The sequence below is a fragment of the Hippocampus zosterae genome, chromosome 17 (assembly GCF_025434085.1).
Source record: "Hippocampus zosterae strain Florida chromosome 17, ASM2543408v3, whole genome shotgun sequence".
In the NCBI taxonomy this organism is placed as follows: Eukaryota; Metazoa; Chordata; class Actinopteri; order Syngnathiformes; family Syngnathidae; genus Hippocampus; species Hippocampus zosterae.
Genome location: NC_067467.1, coordinates 11914048 through 11928542, shown reverse-complemented (window position 1 = coordinate 11928542; position 14495 = coordinate 11914048). Strand labels below are relative to the sequence as shown.

Genomic DNA, 14495 nt, shown 5'->3' with positions numbered 1-14495 from the left:
TGAATGGCATTTCCAATTGAGGGCAGCCCTTTCTCATGATGACGTGCTCGGAATTGTCAAGAAACATACTTATTGCAACAATGGCTTCACGAATAAATAATGGCTCCACTGTGACGCTGGATGGAAAAAACCCTCGCAGTCGGTGAATCATAATGCAGTGCGTGACTGCTGCAAGGGAACACAAAGGGGGTCTGGCAGGGGTATGAGAGGGCTTCACACCATGACATTAAGTACATTTAGGAAAGTCGGATATCTTAATGTTTATACATAACTGGAAACGACATAGATGGGCGAACAAAATTAGCATCAATGTTACAGTACTTATAAACCGCTTATAGTTGAACACAAACAATAGCAAGACATGCAGACAACATACAACAACCCAAATAGGCATATATTCTTTATCCTCCATGTAAAACAAGTAGTATTATTGCAGTTTAATTGTGATGGTCTTCTTCGGTGTTGTATTTCTTTATGTTTCATACAGTACTGCACTTTGGTGGTAAACCAGTAAACAAGATACCCTCTGCCTACTGAAACGATGCAAGAAATCGTGACACACAAACTTATCTTCATATTATTTAATGTTTATAGAAAGTATAATTCTAAAGAGTGCTATATTTATTATAATTTTTTTTGCTGGTGTTTTTACAGGGCTGGAACAGATTAATGACATTTACATTCATTTCAATGTGGCAAGATGATTTGCTGAGTAATGGGCCTAGTCATGGAATTAATTAAAATTGTAAGTCAACGCTCCACTGTTTTTTTAAAAAATTGACAAAACATTTGGATTTTGTTTCATTCACGATATTTTGTTTTTTATTTACAATTTCATGGTGGTTAAACGTGTCAAATTGATCCACAAAGATTTTTGGCACAGCAAACAAATCTTTTTATGACAGCCTGCAGCTAATAATTTCAGTTCACATTATTTCCAATGGAAAAATTTGTTTCTCAAAACATCTTGCAAGTCATCGTTTTCTCAGCAGATTGTGTTTGTATTGGATCTCATAAAATAGCAACACACAATAACATAAAAATACCCCAGAAAAACATAAAACAACAAACACAAGGCAGAGAAAGAGAGAGAGAGAGAGAGAGAGAGAGAGAGAGAGAGAGAGAGAGAGAGAGAGAGAGACAGAGAGAGAGAGAGAGAGAGAGAGAGAGAGAGAAAACGAATGGACGTTGCTCAGAAGTCTCATCCTTCCTGTAACCATAACAACAAGGATGCTGGCAATTACCCCAGTTGATTGATCCACAAGTAGCCAGTAAACACTTTTCGGGTAACAGTGACACAATGTGAGGTGCGAAAAAGTCACGCTGCCTTACATCGAGTGACCTGCCTCAAATCTAATTGGAGGAGGCAGAGGGGCTGTTTCTAAAAAAGGAACATGTTCCCTGGATGCAACCGGATGACGCAGGGAACGTACGCTCGGCGTGGGTGTATAAAAAAATCCACGGCGGGCTCTGCTCGGCGCGCACATGGCCAGAGGAGTGAGCCGGGCTCTGAGCTCCTGATATCCATGACGAGTGAACCGATACGAAAATGAACACGGCCGAGAGGTTAACCCCCCTTGGCGGGCATCCTCACCCGCCGCACCCAGACCTCAGCCCAGCGGTCCAGCAGAAGCACCCGAAGGTGTCTAATCTATCCAAGACAGGGTTGGGCTTCCTGGAAACAGTCAAGGGACGATGGAGGCAGCAGGACAAGAGAGGCACGCCGGAGGAGGCCTGCGTCTCCGGTGAGGTTGCGCCGGGTGACATCAAGCCCCGGAACTGTCAGAGAATTGTGGTGCTGGGCGCTCCCGGTGTGGGCAAGACCAATTTGGTCAGGCGCTTCTTGGGGGAGGAATTCCAAGAGATGTACGAGGCCACGGCGGAGGACTTTCACAGGAAGCTGTTTCACGTCGGAGACGAGACGTATCAGGTGGACCTCCTGGACGCCACCAGAGAGAGAAACTTCCCGGCAAAACGGAGGCTTTCCATACTGACGGGTATGATCCTGAGTAGTCCTTGAAATCCGAATGGGTTCTTCTTATTACCGTATTTGGTCAATACAGACAAGATCAGGCACTGATCTTGTAGACATGATTATGGGGATTTATTATCATACTAGTTGGCGGTATCCTCATTACACTTCTAATGTTTAATTAAAACAAAAGACGAGTGTTATTGTCAGTAGAAGTAGCAGGAAAGATGGCATTCATGATTTCAATTTTTTTAAATTACAATTTTACATTTGCACTCCTAATTGTTTTAGATTATCACATACAGCACATACGTATATAATTATTTAGTCTTGTGTAACTGCGAGTCAAGTAGATGTCTCCACTAAATGTTGCCTTGACGTACAATAGATATGCACATGGACACTTTCATAAATATTAAGGCTGCAACGAGCTATGATTTGAATAAATGATAACTGTGAATTATTGTCGATTAATCGATGAATCTGCAACAACAACAAAAAATTAATTTGCACCCTAAGTCCTGATTTCAAGCTGACAGTGCACGTGAACGTAATGAATTAAGATTAAATTACTGGTTTGGCCCGTCACTTGCCAGAAAAAAAGTCAAAATCGCTCGATCATTTTTTCCAAACAAAAAATAGATGTTTGCAAATGTTTTATTTTGATTCAACCCCCAAAAATTAGAAGTCTGCTTTCATGGAGGATGCAGAAATTGGACAATGTTTACTGTTGAGAGGCTTAAATTTGGACAAAAGGCTTACCAAAGGCAAAAATAAGTGTTTTGTTTTTAAATACAGATGTAATTCAAGTTTTTTTTTTTAGTTTGACCAGAAGTGTCAATATACAGATCAAAGACACATTTTTGAAAATGTCCTGTCTGCCAAACCGCTTGTTGTGACCTAAGTCTTTATTTTTCTTGCGTCCAGGTGACATCTTCCTGCTCGTCTTCAGTTTGGACAACAGAGAGTCCTTCAGTGAAGTTCGCGAGCTGCTCAGCGAGATCAAAGTCGCAAAGACAAAGTTGGTCAAGTCCAAACGTCCGTCGAGGTTGCCTGTGGTAGTTTGCGGCAACAAAGTGGACCTGGACACTCAAAGAGTCGTCAGTCGGTCCGATGTCACCGAGGCCTTGACCCGGGACGTGGCTTTCTTTGAGACCTCCGCCAAGCTCGGCACCGCACTGGAGGCCGTGTTCAGGGAAATGGCGGACATGGGCGGCCTGCCCTACGAGACCACGCCGTCGCGGCATCGGCTCGTCTCCATGATGACCTATCAGTCGCTGTGCCGGCGCAGCCGCGGACGGAGCCGAACGCCAGGAGAGGCCGCGCCCTGCGCCGCCGTGGACACTTTGGCGAGGCGTCCGAGCTTCGGCAGCGACCTGCGGCTTGTGCTTGGATCAAGCGCCAAAGCCAACAAACCCGAGAGGTGTCCGATTCAATGAATTGCGAACCCTCTCCGCAAAAACCAATTGTAGTAGTATGCTGCAATGTTGTATTTTGTAAGGAGTTATACTCTGCATAGCACTTGGCTGGACCGGTGCATTCCTATTTTTTGTACATAAAATGGTCACGTTAAAAACGGTTCTTTCTCAACAGAAAACGATGCATACTGTATAGCCATGCAAATGACATGAATGTAAATGTTTCATGAATACACTGAAAATAAAAACGAGGAAGAAAAAAAAACCCTCCTGCTTTTTAACTTTTTTTTTTCTTTTATAGAAATAAGATCCCAAATATTAAAAAGTCACGGTGCTATAATAAAACACGAGACTATGACGTTGATTCCATATAAAGGTCCAAAGCATGTAAGGAGTCATCTGTTTCCAGGCAGTGATGTAAAACAACTTGTCAAGTGTGCTTGTGAGTGTGTGTGTGTTTTTGGAGATGTGGGATGACTCATCTGAAAAGACGTGAAGCATCATCTCGTATTGTCAGATGCCAGATACGGTGCGAGTATGCTCAACGGCGCCTACACATGCAAAGGATGAGTGGCGAGAAGGAGGTGTGACGAGGTGAGTCAGTGCCAATGGGCCACATTAGGAACACAAGCGTAGTGCCATAAATGATAATGCACATAACGCGCACACACATTACATGTGTACAACTGTACAAATAGACGCTGTATACAGTATATTCGTACATTGGGGTTTTAATTGCTTTTCAGATATGATACTCTAAATTAAATTGAATTAACACTTGAAATGTATAAGCCGGTGTGGAATAAATGTATGCATTACACAAGTGTCACTTTTTGGATAATACTTTTCATGCTATTTTTTTGACGAGCACTTGCATGTATAAAGGTAAAGAATATACAAAAAAAAAACCCTGAAATGCCACTTCTATCCGCTTTGATGTAGTTTTAACCATGAAATATATTTAATAATAGAAACAACTTTCAGTGTGATGCAGTGCAATTGTCTAATACTGCAAATGACCACAATATAAACATATTGTAAGTAATAACCCCAAAAAGAGGGCTTTTGTATCTTCATGAAGGCAGATTTTTTTTTTGTGGTTGGCGGGGGTGGGGTCGGGGGGGGGATTGTTGATGACCTCACTGGGACAGAACAGAAAGCACTCCAGCAGAGAAGCATTGTACGGATATAATGGAAGAAAAATATTGAATGGGTCACTCGAGAGCCAACCGCTCATTATTAAAACAGGATGTTGGGAGTAAATGTTCTCATTAAATCTCAATGTTTATGTTACTCATTCATGGTTTGCTGCACTTATTCGTTGAAATTCGGATGTAATTATTGAAATTGAGACCTATTCGGTATGTTTTTGTGAGCAGGCTGTCCGCTCAGGCACGTTCATCTATTAAACATGACAAAACGGCAGCCACTTTAATTCACTCTCAAGATTCTTTACACGAGTCTGCAGATTTTCTATTTTATTTTCTATCATCAGTATGCAGTCCATGGTGGCTTCCGGAACAAACAGTAAACACACACTAAAATGTTGGACATTGACTTGTTTGTTTAGCCCTTCTGCAAACACAAATGAGAATAATCCATGTTCATTTAATTTCTGCCTAGATGCCAGTAAGTCATGACTGCATTTTGATGCTCAGAACCTCATTGTATTGAGTGTAACGAATGGATTCTTGATGCTACCATCGTGGGTTGGCAAACTGGATCACTGGTCATCTTGGAGCTTTCGGTTGGATCTGTCTTTCCAGTTGTAGCAGCAGAGCTGGCAGCATGCTATCCAGTAACGCCAGGCCATTCCACGAGCAGCGCAGACCTCTAAAGGGGAGAAGAAAAAAAAAAACACCCCCGAACATGTGATGTGATTCTGGCACGGATAAGAAACAATTTTATCTGTGGAGTCGTCACCCGTCATCGAGGGTCAGATGGCCACAGCGGAGGAATTCTTGGACGTCAGTGGAAGAGTTGAAGATGTCACACAGGGCCAACTGTGGACTGAACAGCTGCCAGTGCTGTTAAATGCCACCACATTGACAATTACAAACTGTAAATCCTGTTTACCAAAGTATTATGTCATGTGGCCTTTACACCACAGATGACTGTGGATTTCATCATCTGCTCGCCTAAGTTTGTAGATATGTTCTCGTAAGCCCAGTTGTTGAGAGCCACACCAACATGGGAACCGGAAATGTTCAATGTTAGTCGAATGTTAAGAGCTAGGACTATTCCAAATTGTACTGTTTTGAATAGAAGGCATATGTTATTACAATTACCGTAGCCGAATTATTTAATTGGTTTGACTTCATAAGGAAGCGAGCCTTGTTGAATGCCAGCAGTTAACTCTCACAGCAAATAATTGTGACATTTATGTAGAGTGCAATGTAAAAGGATATGGACTGAGTAGAGCGCCTAGATAAATATTGCTAATATCTACTGTATATATCATTCATAGCATTGAAAAGTAGTATCTTGGAACTGTCGTAAATTGGGGACCTCCAGCATCTATCTGCTATCTCTTTATCGATATGTCTGTCTATGTATCTTTTTGGATTTAGATTTCTACTACAAGCCAGGCAATGTAAAAATGTGTTGTCGTCAGATTAGAATTATCAGATGGGTCTAATTATTGGGGCCGATATTAAATATTTTAGTGTGTATCGGTATTGGCCTTTAAAAAAAAAAAGATTATTATTATTTTTTAAAACAACAATATTTGCAGTTTTACTGTTAAAGGAATATTGGTTTTCAAGTATCAATTATCGGGCTCCTTAACTAGTAATCTGTATCGTTATCTACCCTGAAAAAAAAACATATGGACCTAGTAGACAGCCATTTGGAACACAAAAAGAATGGAAAAATGAAACTGACACTTCTAGGAAAATAAATGTGAAACAATTATGAAAAACAGTGAACACAACAGTAACGGAGTGTGGCGACGTATTGTTACACCACGATGCAAACCAAGGACCCCTTGTAATTGACTCAGTGGCATATGATGATTTTACCACATCACCTCGTGCGTGATGCCTTCTGTCATTCTCAATCCCATCACCAACACCTCCTCCAATCTGCCAACCAGAGAGAATGGTTCAGAAATAACAGGAACATGACAGTGCCCGTAAATGTGCTGATGACATTCTTTCTCATGGAGAGTGTGACTGCAAGGACACATGTGCGCCGCGACCGCAAAGTTGTTTGTCCCAGCTGGTGGTGCATGCATACTATGTTACAATTCACAATACGTGCCTCACAACACATCTCTGGGTGTTCGTGCAGAAACTTACAGTTCAAGATGTCCCAGCTGAATCCTCCTCCGAGTGGCGTGTCCGCGCTGCTGGACCTCGCGGATCCACACCTCGGGTTCCAGTGTCTGGGTACGAGCCTCTCGCTGCGTGCCTCCCTCCCCAAGTGGAACGAATCGCCCGTGGGCTCCTGTTATGGATAAGTAATTATCAGCGTTCCCTTTGGGGGTCACAGCTTTGAAGAGTAGGTTACCTGGACCAACACCAATGTATTGTCTTCCCTTCCAGTAGCTCAGGTTGTGATGACTCACTGCACTCTGTCGAAAAAAGTTTACAAAGTGGTCTCAGTATGGACCTCATCAAGCTCACAATAAATACATTTTTGCCATTGAAATGACCAAAAACCACTAAACCAACGCTCCCCCTAAAAAAAATAAATCAAGGTATTATTAATGAACAAAAATAACACCCTATTATATTAAAACATAAAAGAAAATACAAGAAATCTAACTTTTTTTGAGGGTAATTAATATTCATGCTTTCAAGGGCCGTGGCCAAGTGAGTGACGTCAGCAACCGGAGTTGGACTGGCCAGCATCTGAGTTGTGGCCTATCGCAGCTCCTTGTGTACTTATTTTGGATCCGAGTGTTGTGTTTGTCTCATTCAAAAAAAAATAAAAATGAGTTGAGAGTACATTTACAACTATGGCTCTCCTTGCCCACATGTGAGGGCATCACAGTACCTTCACTATGGTACTCCATTTCTTGTATTCCTTTCACTTGAGCAGTAGCATAAGTGAAGGTTGCTGATGACTGAAATTCTGGCATGCAACAAGTAAAAAAAAAAAAAAAACACAAGCGATGGCTCGTAACATGTTTAACTCCTCATTTGGAGCACTCTTTAGTAAACAAGCTTTTGAAAAAAGAAAAAAAAGCAACATTTATCCTGACTTGAAGTGAAACTTGTGATAATTGTAAATAATCTGCTTCAGATGCATCATACACCACATATCAGACAGTGAAGCATATGAAGTGCTGCGTTCATGAGGGGAAAATGTTTTATCATCTTTATGCCCCCCCCCCACACACACACACACACTCTGGGCTCTGCTTGCGAGAGACTAGTTGCAAGACTCATGTTGTTGTCATGGTAACAAAACACAGGGTCGTCATTCGCCCAGCTGGATATTGGGCATGATGAGATCTGTGTCACTTGCTTGAGATGGAAATGGCCTTATTTCTCTGAGACAAGAAATGGACGCTATGATACTTGATGCTTGGTGTATTTTGATGAACACATGCCACGCGTGTTATGAAAGACCTGGGAAATAAGATAAGAAAACCTTTATTTGTCTCACAAAGGAGAAATTCCCAATTTACAGCAGCAAAATTATGAAAGGGAGAAGTAGAAGAACAAGAGTGTATTTCTATAAAATATACACATATAAAAGAACAAAGTATATAAAAATAAATTATAAAATCTTTTCAAAAGTGGAAAAACATCTAATGTCTCTTAATTTTCCAATTTAAACTCACCAGTCTGTTTTTATGCTCTTTCTGAAAAGACCCAAGATGGTGCCACTCTGATAGAAAAGTAGAGCTTGCCTGCCACTTTGTGACATCCAGGTGCCAACGATGTTGAACTGAACGGAGGAGCATCTATTTGACGGGCCTATGCGCTGTTTACTATAAAAATCATGGTTTCGGTTCATCTTGTGACATCTATTGTAATTCTAAACCCGGTGTCAATTACTTGCAGATTTCCACTGTTCGCAGCACGGCTCGTTTTTCGACAGACAACTCACATTTCTGGCAAAGTTCGACACTTCATATTGTCGAAATCCATGCTGGTGCAGCATCCTCCTGGCGCTCTCGTACATATCTGCCGTCTCGTGGTCACCGGGCAGCGTCACCTGGGCGCTTTGTAGCTGTTTAAACAGCAGAGTGCCTCGCTCGGGCGTCAGTTGGTACAGGGAGATGTGGTCGTCGCAGGCCCTCAACAGCTCTGACAACTCCGCCTCCCATGATGCCGTGCTCTGCCCGGGCCGCCTGAACATGATGTCTACGGACACCTTCCCCGGGCATAATTTGCGAGCATCCTCGACAGTTCGCAGGGCTTGATGAGCGTTGTGGTCTCGGCCCAGCCTTTTTAAATCCTCATCCAGGAGAGACTGGAAAAAGAAGTGTCATGCTCAGATTGTGTCCAATCAATTTTTGGGGGAAAGCGAGTGATTCACAACAACAGTGAGGGAAATTATACCTATTAACTGAGCTGGCCCCCACAAAAAAATAATAATTTACGAATGGTGACTGGCAGAACAAATAAGTGCTCTTCCATGATGGCAGAAGAAACAATGGACCTGTGTTTCCACTTGTTTACATTCATAGAACACAAAACAATATATTAGCATTCAACTAAACAGGCCCAGTAAATTTGTGAGTAAATTAAGATGAGATCATCATTCTTTCAGTGGAGTAAATGTCACCAAGCCTTCCCACGACAATACATGAGTCATCTTCAATGTATAGTGCAAACTGCCATGAGATGGTGCCAAAGAACTACTTTTCTATTATCCAGGCATTTGGCACCATCTTGTGGCATAAAAGAGCATTTCAGAATGTTTTTCAAGGACTAATAGAGAAAAACAATCTCTGAATAGGAGGTAAATTGCAAATAGACAGGGCAACACTTGATCAAGTATTGAAGTAAGATTTACTTGGACTCCTATGGAGAAACGGTTCACCCCGGCGTGGATAAAATCCTTCAATTTTGTCCTCCCCTCCAGAGTGGGATTGACTTCAAGTGAAACTTCAGCCTCATCTGCCAGACTCGTCCGCCTGGAGATTGCTTCCAAGATGTCCGAGACAGTGGAAGGGTGAGCCAGGCTTGGAGTTCCGCCACCAAAAAACACAGAGGTGACGCTGCAAGGACAAAGCAGGTGAAATGGCAGAAAGCAAGTGTTGTTGTGTATCTGTAGAACATATGAAAAGGCATTACCAGGACACCTGACTGAGCTGCAGCAGCGTGCCCACCTCCTGTTGAAGACACTGGCTCACTATGTGGTTGTTGTCATCTTTGGGGATGTACTTATTAAAGTTGCAGTAAGAGCACCGTTTGAGGCAATAGGGCCACTACGGAAAAGAAAGGGAATACAGTACTACTTTATCACAAATGAATTGGTGTGAATGTAGAGATGCTAATGGACGAACACTTGAGGTCATTTTTTCCCCCACTTGTTCAAATCAAATTGCGATCATTTCAAACTACGAAGTGTCTTACATGTACGTAGAGAGACGCTTCCTTAATGAGACTCTCATGTTGTGCAGATTCCGATCCGTATTCTGTGAATAATTGTCCGCTACGAAGCCCAGAGAGGCAGCGTTGACCGGTTCCTGCTCCCAGCACACGTCCCGCCACTCTCAACGTGTGCCTCATTGTTTGTAGAAGCGCACGATTTGTCATAGTTCACGCTCACTGGTGTGTACAGACCTTCAGAGGAAATCAAAATCGGACAGTGAACAGGAAAAGGTAAAATACTAATCATGCTGGCAGTTTATGCCTTAGGTAAAACTACTTCGCCGCTGTGTTCCATCTCTTACATCATGTTGTGTCCTCTCAAAATCCCACTTAAATGTCACCACCATAAGTAACATATAAATTCATTTTGAAGGGTAATTTTACGACTCAACGCGAGTTATGTTCTCTGAAGCTTGTGCGGTGACATGAAATTGCTCGACCGGGAAAACGAACCTTACAAAGAAAAGTTCCGCTATCAGATGTTTAGAATAATTAGAATCAGAATCATGTTTATTGGCCAAGTATCTAGAACACACAAGGAATTTGTCTCCGGTATTACACGCTGCACTAGTATCATCATAAACAAGGACATGACAAATAAATATGGAAGGACATTCCTTAATGTAAGTGTACCGTTGTGCGGTGGTAGTACCCAATGACAACTGTGAGACAAGGTGCAAAGTATCAAACAGAGCTAAACTCCCACAAAACTGATTTAAACGTCTTATTTGGGCTGATATCAGCATAAGGCGCCACACAATTAAATACGGTTATAATTAGGATCAATGTTAATTTCCAACGTTATCCAAAGCCCTTGAATTTGCCCCAATTGCAGCTTCTTGTGGTGGGCTTCTGCTGGCACACTGTCAGAAACATTGAACGACATTTACAGCCAAAATTCCAATATTTGTTCTACGAAATTTTATTAATTTATATTTACCAGTTCATTTTCTTCGTTTTATATTGGCTGCATTTCTTGAATTATGTGTGATTATGTGAATATTACGTGTTGACATGTCAACTAATCTGCCAATGGCCCTTCAGGATGAGTCGTGCTGGCTCATATAATAGTATAGTGATAGGACTATTTCTTTAACAAATTAAATGTCATATTCATCTTTACAGGGCCAGAGCACTGGCCCTTGGTGACATCATCGTGTTACCAATTGGTTCGCGAGAACAAAATGTTTTACTGCCAACTTCAACTAGCAAAACACGTCTGTCGTGCCCAACAGACATTAATACATTTAATTAGCAGCATATTTGATGTGTATGATGTTTTGGTCATTTTTGTCATGAATATTGATTGTAATCTGCTCATTGCATCATTTGTGTTTTTGTATAGTACTGATATTTATTTTTTTTACTTGATAAGTGTTATTCAGCAGTGCATTGCGCGGATGAGTCCCCATTGAAGGCCCAAGTACTACATTTATGGCCTCCAACAATCACAGAATTTTGTGTTGCAAAAGGCCTCCTAAAAAGGAAGTTCATTTATTTGATAAAAATTCCCAGTTAGGGCATTGGCACATTTTTTACTGAATAAATTGGTTGATATTTCACTTACATAATGGGCGGAGATGAGTATCAAATAAAAAAAAAAACATGTATTGACACCAGATTGTGTAATCGCGTCTGTCTCACTGTGACAGCACATAAGGACACCGTTCTATATTTAGAGTCTGCATTTGAGCTGCATTGGGAGAAGATCAAATTTAATGAAGTCCTGTATTGATTATGCTGAGCTGTCTGACAAATAGCTATCAAAGATCTGTGTCTGTAAGAGCAGTGATGAGGAAATACACAAATTATAATTAGTCTCAGATCAAATATGAGTTGTGAAAGAACCAGTAATATTTTCATCACACAGATTAAATGTTGAATTATTACTATATAGGCCATTTGGATAATAATTGAGACAATGATGAAACATGCAATGTGCAGGCATGACTGTCCTCTGCACCCTGAGGACATTTTCCACTTGATATTAAATCATGCACCCAATTATCAAATCAGGCAGACCCACCACAGCAAGTGAGCGAGCTGGATAGTGGAGAGAGAGAGAGAGGGGGAGAGACACAGATACATCTGGGGTGTGTTCTCGTGGTTGTCTGCTAGATGAAGCTTGACAACACAAATGGAGAAGAGGAGGAAAGGTAAGGTTGCGTTAGGTACACAAATTTATTGTGGGGTGCGGAGTTCAAAGGGTTGTGGGTCATCATTATAAAATACTGTCAAGCTAATTTAATGATCATAAGCAGATATGTGTTTGTTGTGGCAATATACATGATTTATTTGAATACGTTGGGATGCCATGGACGAAGCACATTTCTAACTTGAAAATCTTTGCGAAGTTAGACAGACAAAAAATAATGAGAGTGAAGACAGTGTTTGACATTTTTCAGATCTTTTGTACATACTGAACTACCGTATTGGCCCGAATATAAGACGGCCCTGATTATAAGACGAACCCCTCTTTTTCAAGACTCAAGTTTGAAAAAAAGACTTTTTGAACACCAAATTCATTTTTATACAGAAAATAATTCCACTATTTCTGAAAAAAATGATTATAACAATATATTTGAGAGAAAAAGCATATTATTTTGGCTCATTCAAATCATATCTGAACATTTAAATATGTAAACTAAAGTGCAATCACATTCGTAAATGAATGGCTTCTGATTTTTGAAATGTAAATTACATAATCACTTCTCCTCAGCTGCTGGTTAAACTGGCCGATCTTTGACCCACTTTTCTCCAGATTGTCGCTATCATTTTCTCCATTTTCTGTTATCTCTTCTATTCTTTTCTTTCTTACGGCTATTTTTTTTATTTTTCTTCTTCGTGCTACCGCTATTTTTATTTTTATTCTTCGTGACAGGGTTCACTTTGGCCTGAGAAGTCAAGTTCAGCATTTGCTTCATTGATATCTAGCGCCATCTAGCATCGTGAATGGGTATAATGTTTAAACCCCAAATATAAGACTACCCCCACTTTTTCAGTCTTATTTCAATGCAAAAAACACCGTCTTATATTCGGGCCAATATGGTATATAAACACAAGTGGAGAATGGTATTGAAATCAAGTAAGCAAGTGTTGAAATCAGCCTCGTCGCCACAGGGTCCTCCTTGGAGCTGAGGCTGATGGTTGTCGGCAGCAGCGGACCGTCTCAGTTCCAGCTGACCAACGTTATCATGGGGAGGGAGGAGTTCCCTCGGGACACTACGAGCATCTCTGGCAGCCGTAAGATTTTGGGGGAGCTGGCGGGGCGGCGGGTGGCCGTGATCAGCGCCCCCAACCTCTATGACAAAGACATATCTCGCGTCAAGAGGAAGATGGAGCTGAGGAGGTCCAAATGCTTGTCAGTGCCCGGTCCCCACGCTTTTCTGGTGGCCTTCGACATGGAGAAAATTTCACCGAATGACATCAGGACCCCACAGCTCATGATGAGACGTTTTGGAAGACGTTGTTTAAGACATTGCATCGTCCTCCTCGCCTACGATGGCAGCCCGGACAGCTCGGCCTTGGAAGGTGTCGTGCAGAACACCGACTGGCCCTTGAGGCATCTGATTGAGGACTTTGGTGGCCGCTTTTACATTTTCAGCAAGGACTGGCGGGACCGCAGCCGTGAGCAGGAGCTTCTGCAGAAAATCGAGTGGATGGTGGCCTCCCTGGGCGGCGCCTGCTTCTCCAGCGGAACCTTCCAGAAGGCCGAGCGCAGTGTTAAGAAGGAGGAAAAAAGACTCATGAAGAAGATGGCAGCGGATAACGAGAAAGCGTGGAGTGAGCTGGAGAAGAAGTACCTGTCAGATGAATTGTACCGGCGCAAAGACGCCCACACAGCTAGCATAAGCGCAGAGATAAGGGCCAAGGCCGAAGTGGACAATGGCTGGCTCAGGACGTCCCTGGTGAGAGGGGTGGGCTCAGGCGTGGTCGTAGGGGCCGTGATGGGGGCACTGGTGGGGTCTATAGAGGGACCAGGAGGAATGGTGCTGTACGGCGTCATCGGTGGAGCGCTGGGCGCGTCGGCAGGGGGTGCTGCTCAGGTGGCCACAAAGCACATGGAGGACAGAGTAGCACCACCCGCCAGACTCAACTTCAATTCCATCTTCATCAATCGCTTCTTTGCAACGCCTCGGCCCTGACCGCAGCACCCAACATTAATTAGCACAACGCCTTTACCTTTATTTTTACCTTAACGAAAATAACAATTCTCAGTTTTAATTTCAAAGTTCCAGTAAAGTGAAAATTGTGGAAATTGGACTCATCACAGAGAAGAGTGTTGTTAAGGCCCTGTCTAATTTGTCACAATTCAAACAATAGAAGTATTTCAAATGATCTTTCAAGTCATCACAAATCAGCTTTTGTTTCCATTGCAGCAACGGAATGAAATGAAACCTCACTATGCTCAACTGTCAATAAAATAACACTTCTCTGACCTGGAAAACATGATGCTACTTCCTCTCGCATCTTTCTTATGCCTACACGTAACGGCATAGTTTAAGTCATGTAAATATATCCACTTAAGGTTTAACTGAAGCAAATGGGCGA

General features: G+C 42.1%; 3 protein-coding genes across 4 annotated transcripts; 2 read left to right on the top strand and 1 right to left on the bottom strand.

Annotated features, from left to right (window-relative positions):
• The first annotated feature begins 1182 nt into the window (after positions 1-1182).
• rasd2a (RASD family member 2a) lies at positions 1183-3656 on the top strand. The gene is made up of 2 exons (XM_052049557.1): positions 1183-1997; positions 2900-3656. The coding sequence occupies exons 1-2, from the start codon at positions 1550-1552 to the stop codon at positions 3409-3411; spliced, it is 960 nt and encodes a 319-aa protein (XP_051905517.1). The 5' UTR covers positions 1183-1549; the 3' UTR covers positions 3412-3656.
• Positions 3657-4498: 842 nt separating this feature from the next.
• Positions 4499-10404, bottom strand: rsad1 (radical S-adenosyl methionine domain containing 1). Of its 2 annotated transcripts, XM_052049530.1 has the most exons (11): positions 10247-10404; positions 9927-10136; positions 9645-9778; positions 9364-9568; positions 8452-8817; positions 8183-8305; positions 6901-6964; positions 6690-6837; positions 6419-6473; positions 5314-5417; positions 4499-5223 (listed from the first exon to the last, which is right to left on the bottom strand). In XM_052049530.1, the coding sequence occupies exons 2-11, from the start codon at positions 10107-10109 to the stop codon at positions 5121-5123; spliced, it is 1485 nt and encodes a 494-aa protein (XP_051905490.1). In that variant the 5' UTR covers positions 10110-10136; positions 10247-10404; the 3' UTR covers positions 4499-5120. The 2 variants fall into 2 exon arrangements, with proteins under 2 accessions (XP_051905490.1, XP_051905491.1); XM_052049531.1 differs by lacking the exon at positions 8183-8305 and having other exon boundaries at positions 9927-10398.
• Positions 10405-12016: 1612 nt separating this feature from the next.
• LOC127590112 (GTPase IMAP family member 7) lies at positions 12017-14381 on the top strand. The gene is made up of 2 exons (XM_052049554.1): positions 12017-12100; positions 13065-14381. Exons 1-2 carry the CDS (start codon positions 12082-12084, stop codon positions 14087-14089), a joined length of 1044 nt encoding a protein of 347 aa, XP_051905514.1. The 5' UTR covers positions 12017-12081; the 3' UTR covers positions 14090-14381.
• The last annotated feature ends 114 nt before the right edge of the window (positions 14382-14495 follow it).

What these genes read in the sequence shown, in the direction of transcription:
- rasd2a (XM_052049557.1), top strand. Translation starts at nt 1,550, where the DNA reads ATGAACACGGCCGAGAGGTTAACCCCCCTTGGCGGGCATCCTCACCCG. An exon ending in GAGGCTTTCCATACTGACGG is followed by an intron (nt 1,998 to 2,899) that starts GTATGATCCTGA and finishes TCTTGCGTCCAG; the next exon opens with GTGACATCTTCCTGCTCGTC.
- rsad1 (XM_052049530.1), bottom strand. Translation starts at nt 10,109, where the DNA reads ATGACAAATCGTGCGCTTCTACAAACAATGAGGCACACGTTGAGAGTG. An exon ending in AAGCGTCTCTCTACGTACAT is followed by an intron (nt 9,779 to 9,926) that starts GTAAGACACTTC and finishes TCTTTTCCGTAG; the next exon opens with TGGCCCTATTGCCTCAAACG. An exon ending in CATCTGACCCTCGATGACGG is followed by an intron (nt 5,224 to 5,313) that starts GTGACGACTCCA and finishes TCTCCCCTTTAG; the next exon opens with AGGTCTGCGCTGCTCGTGGA.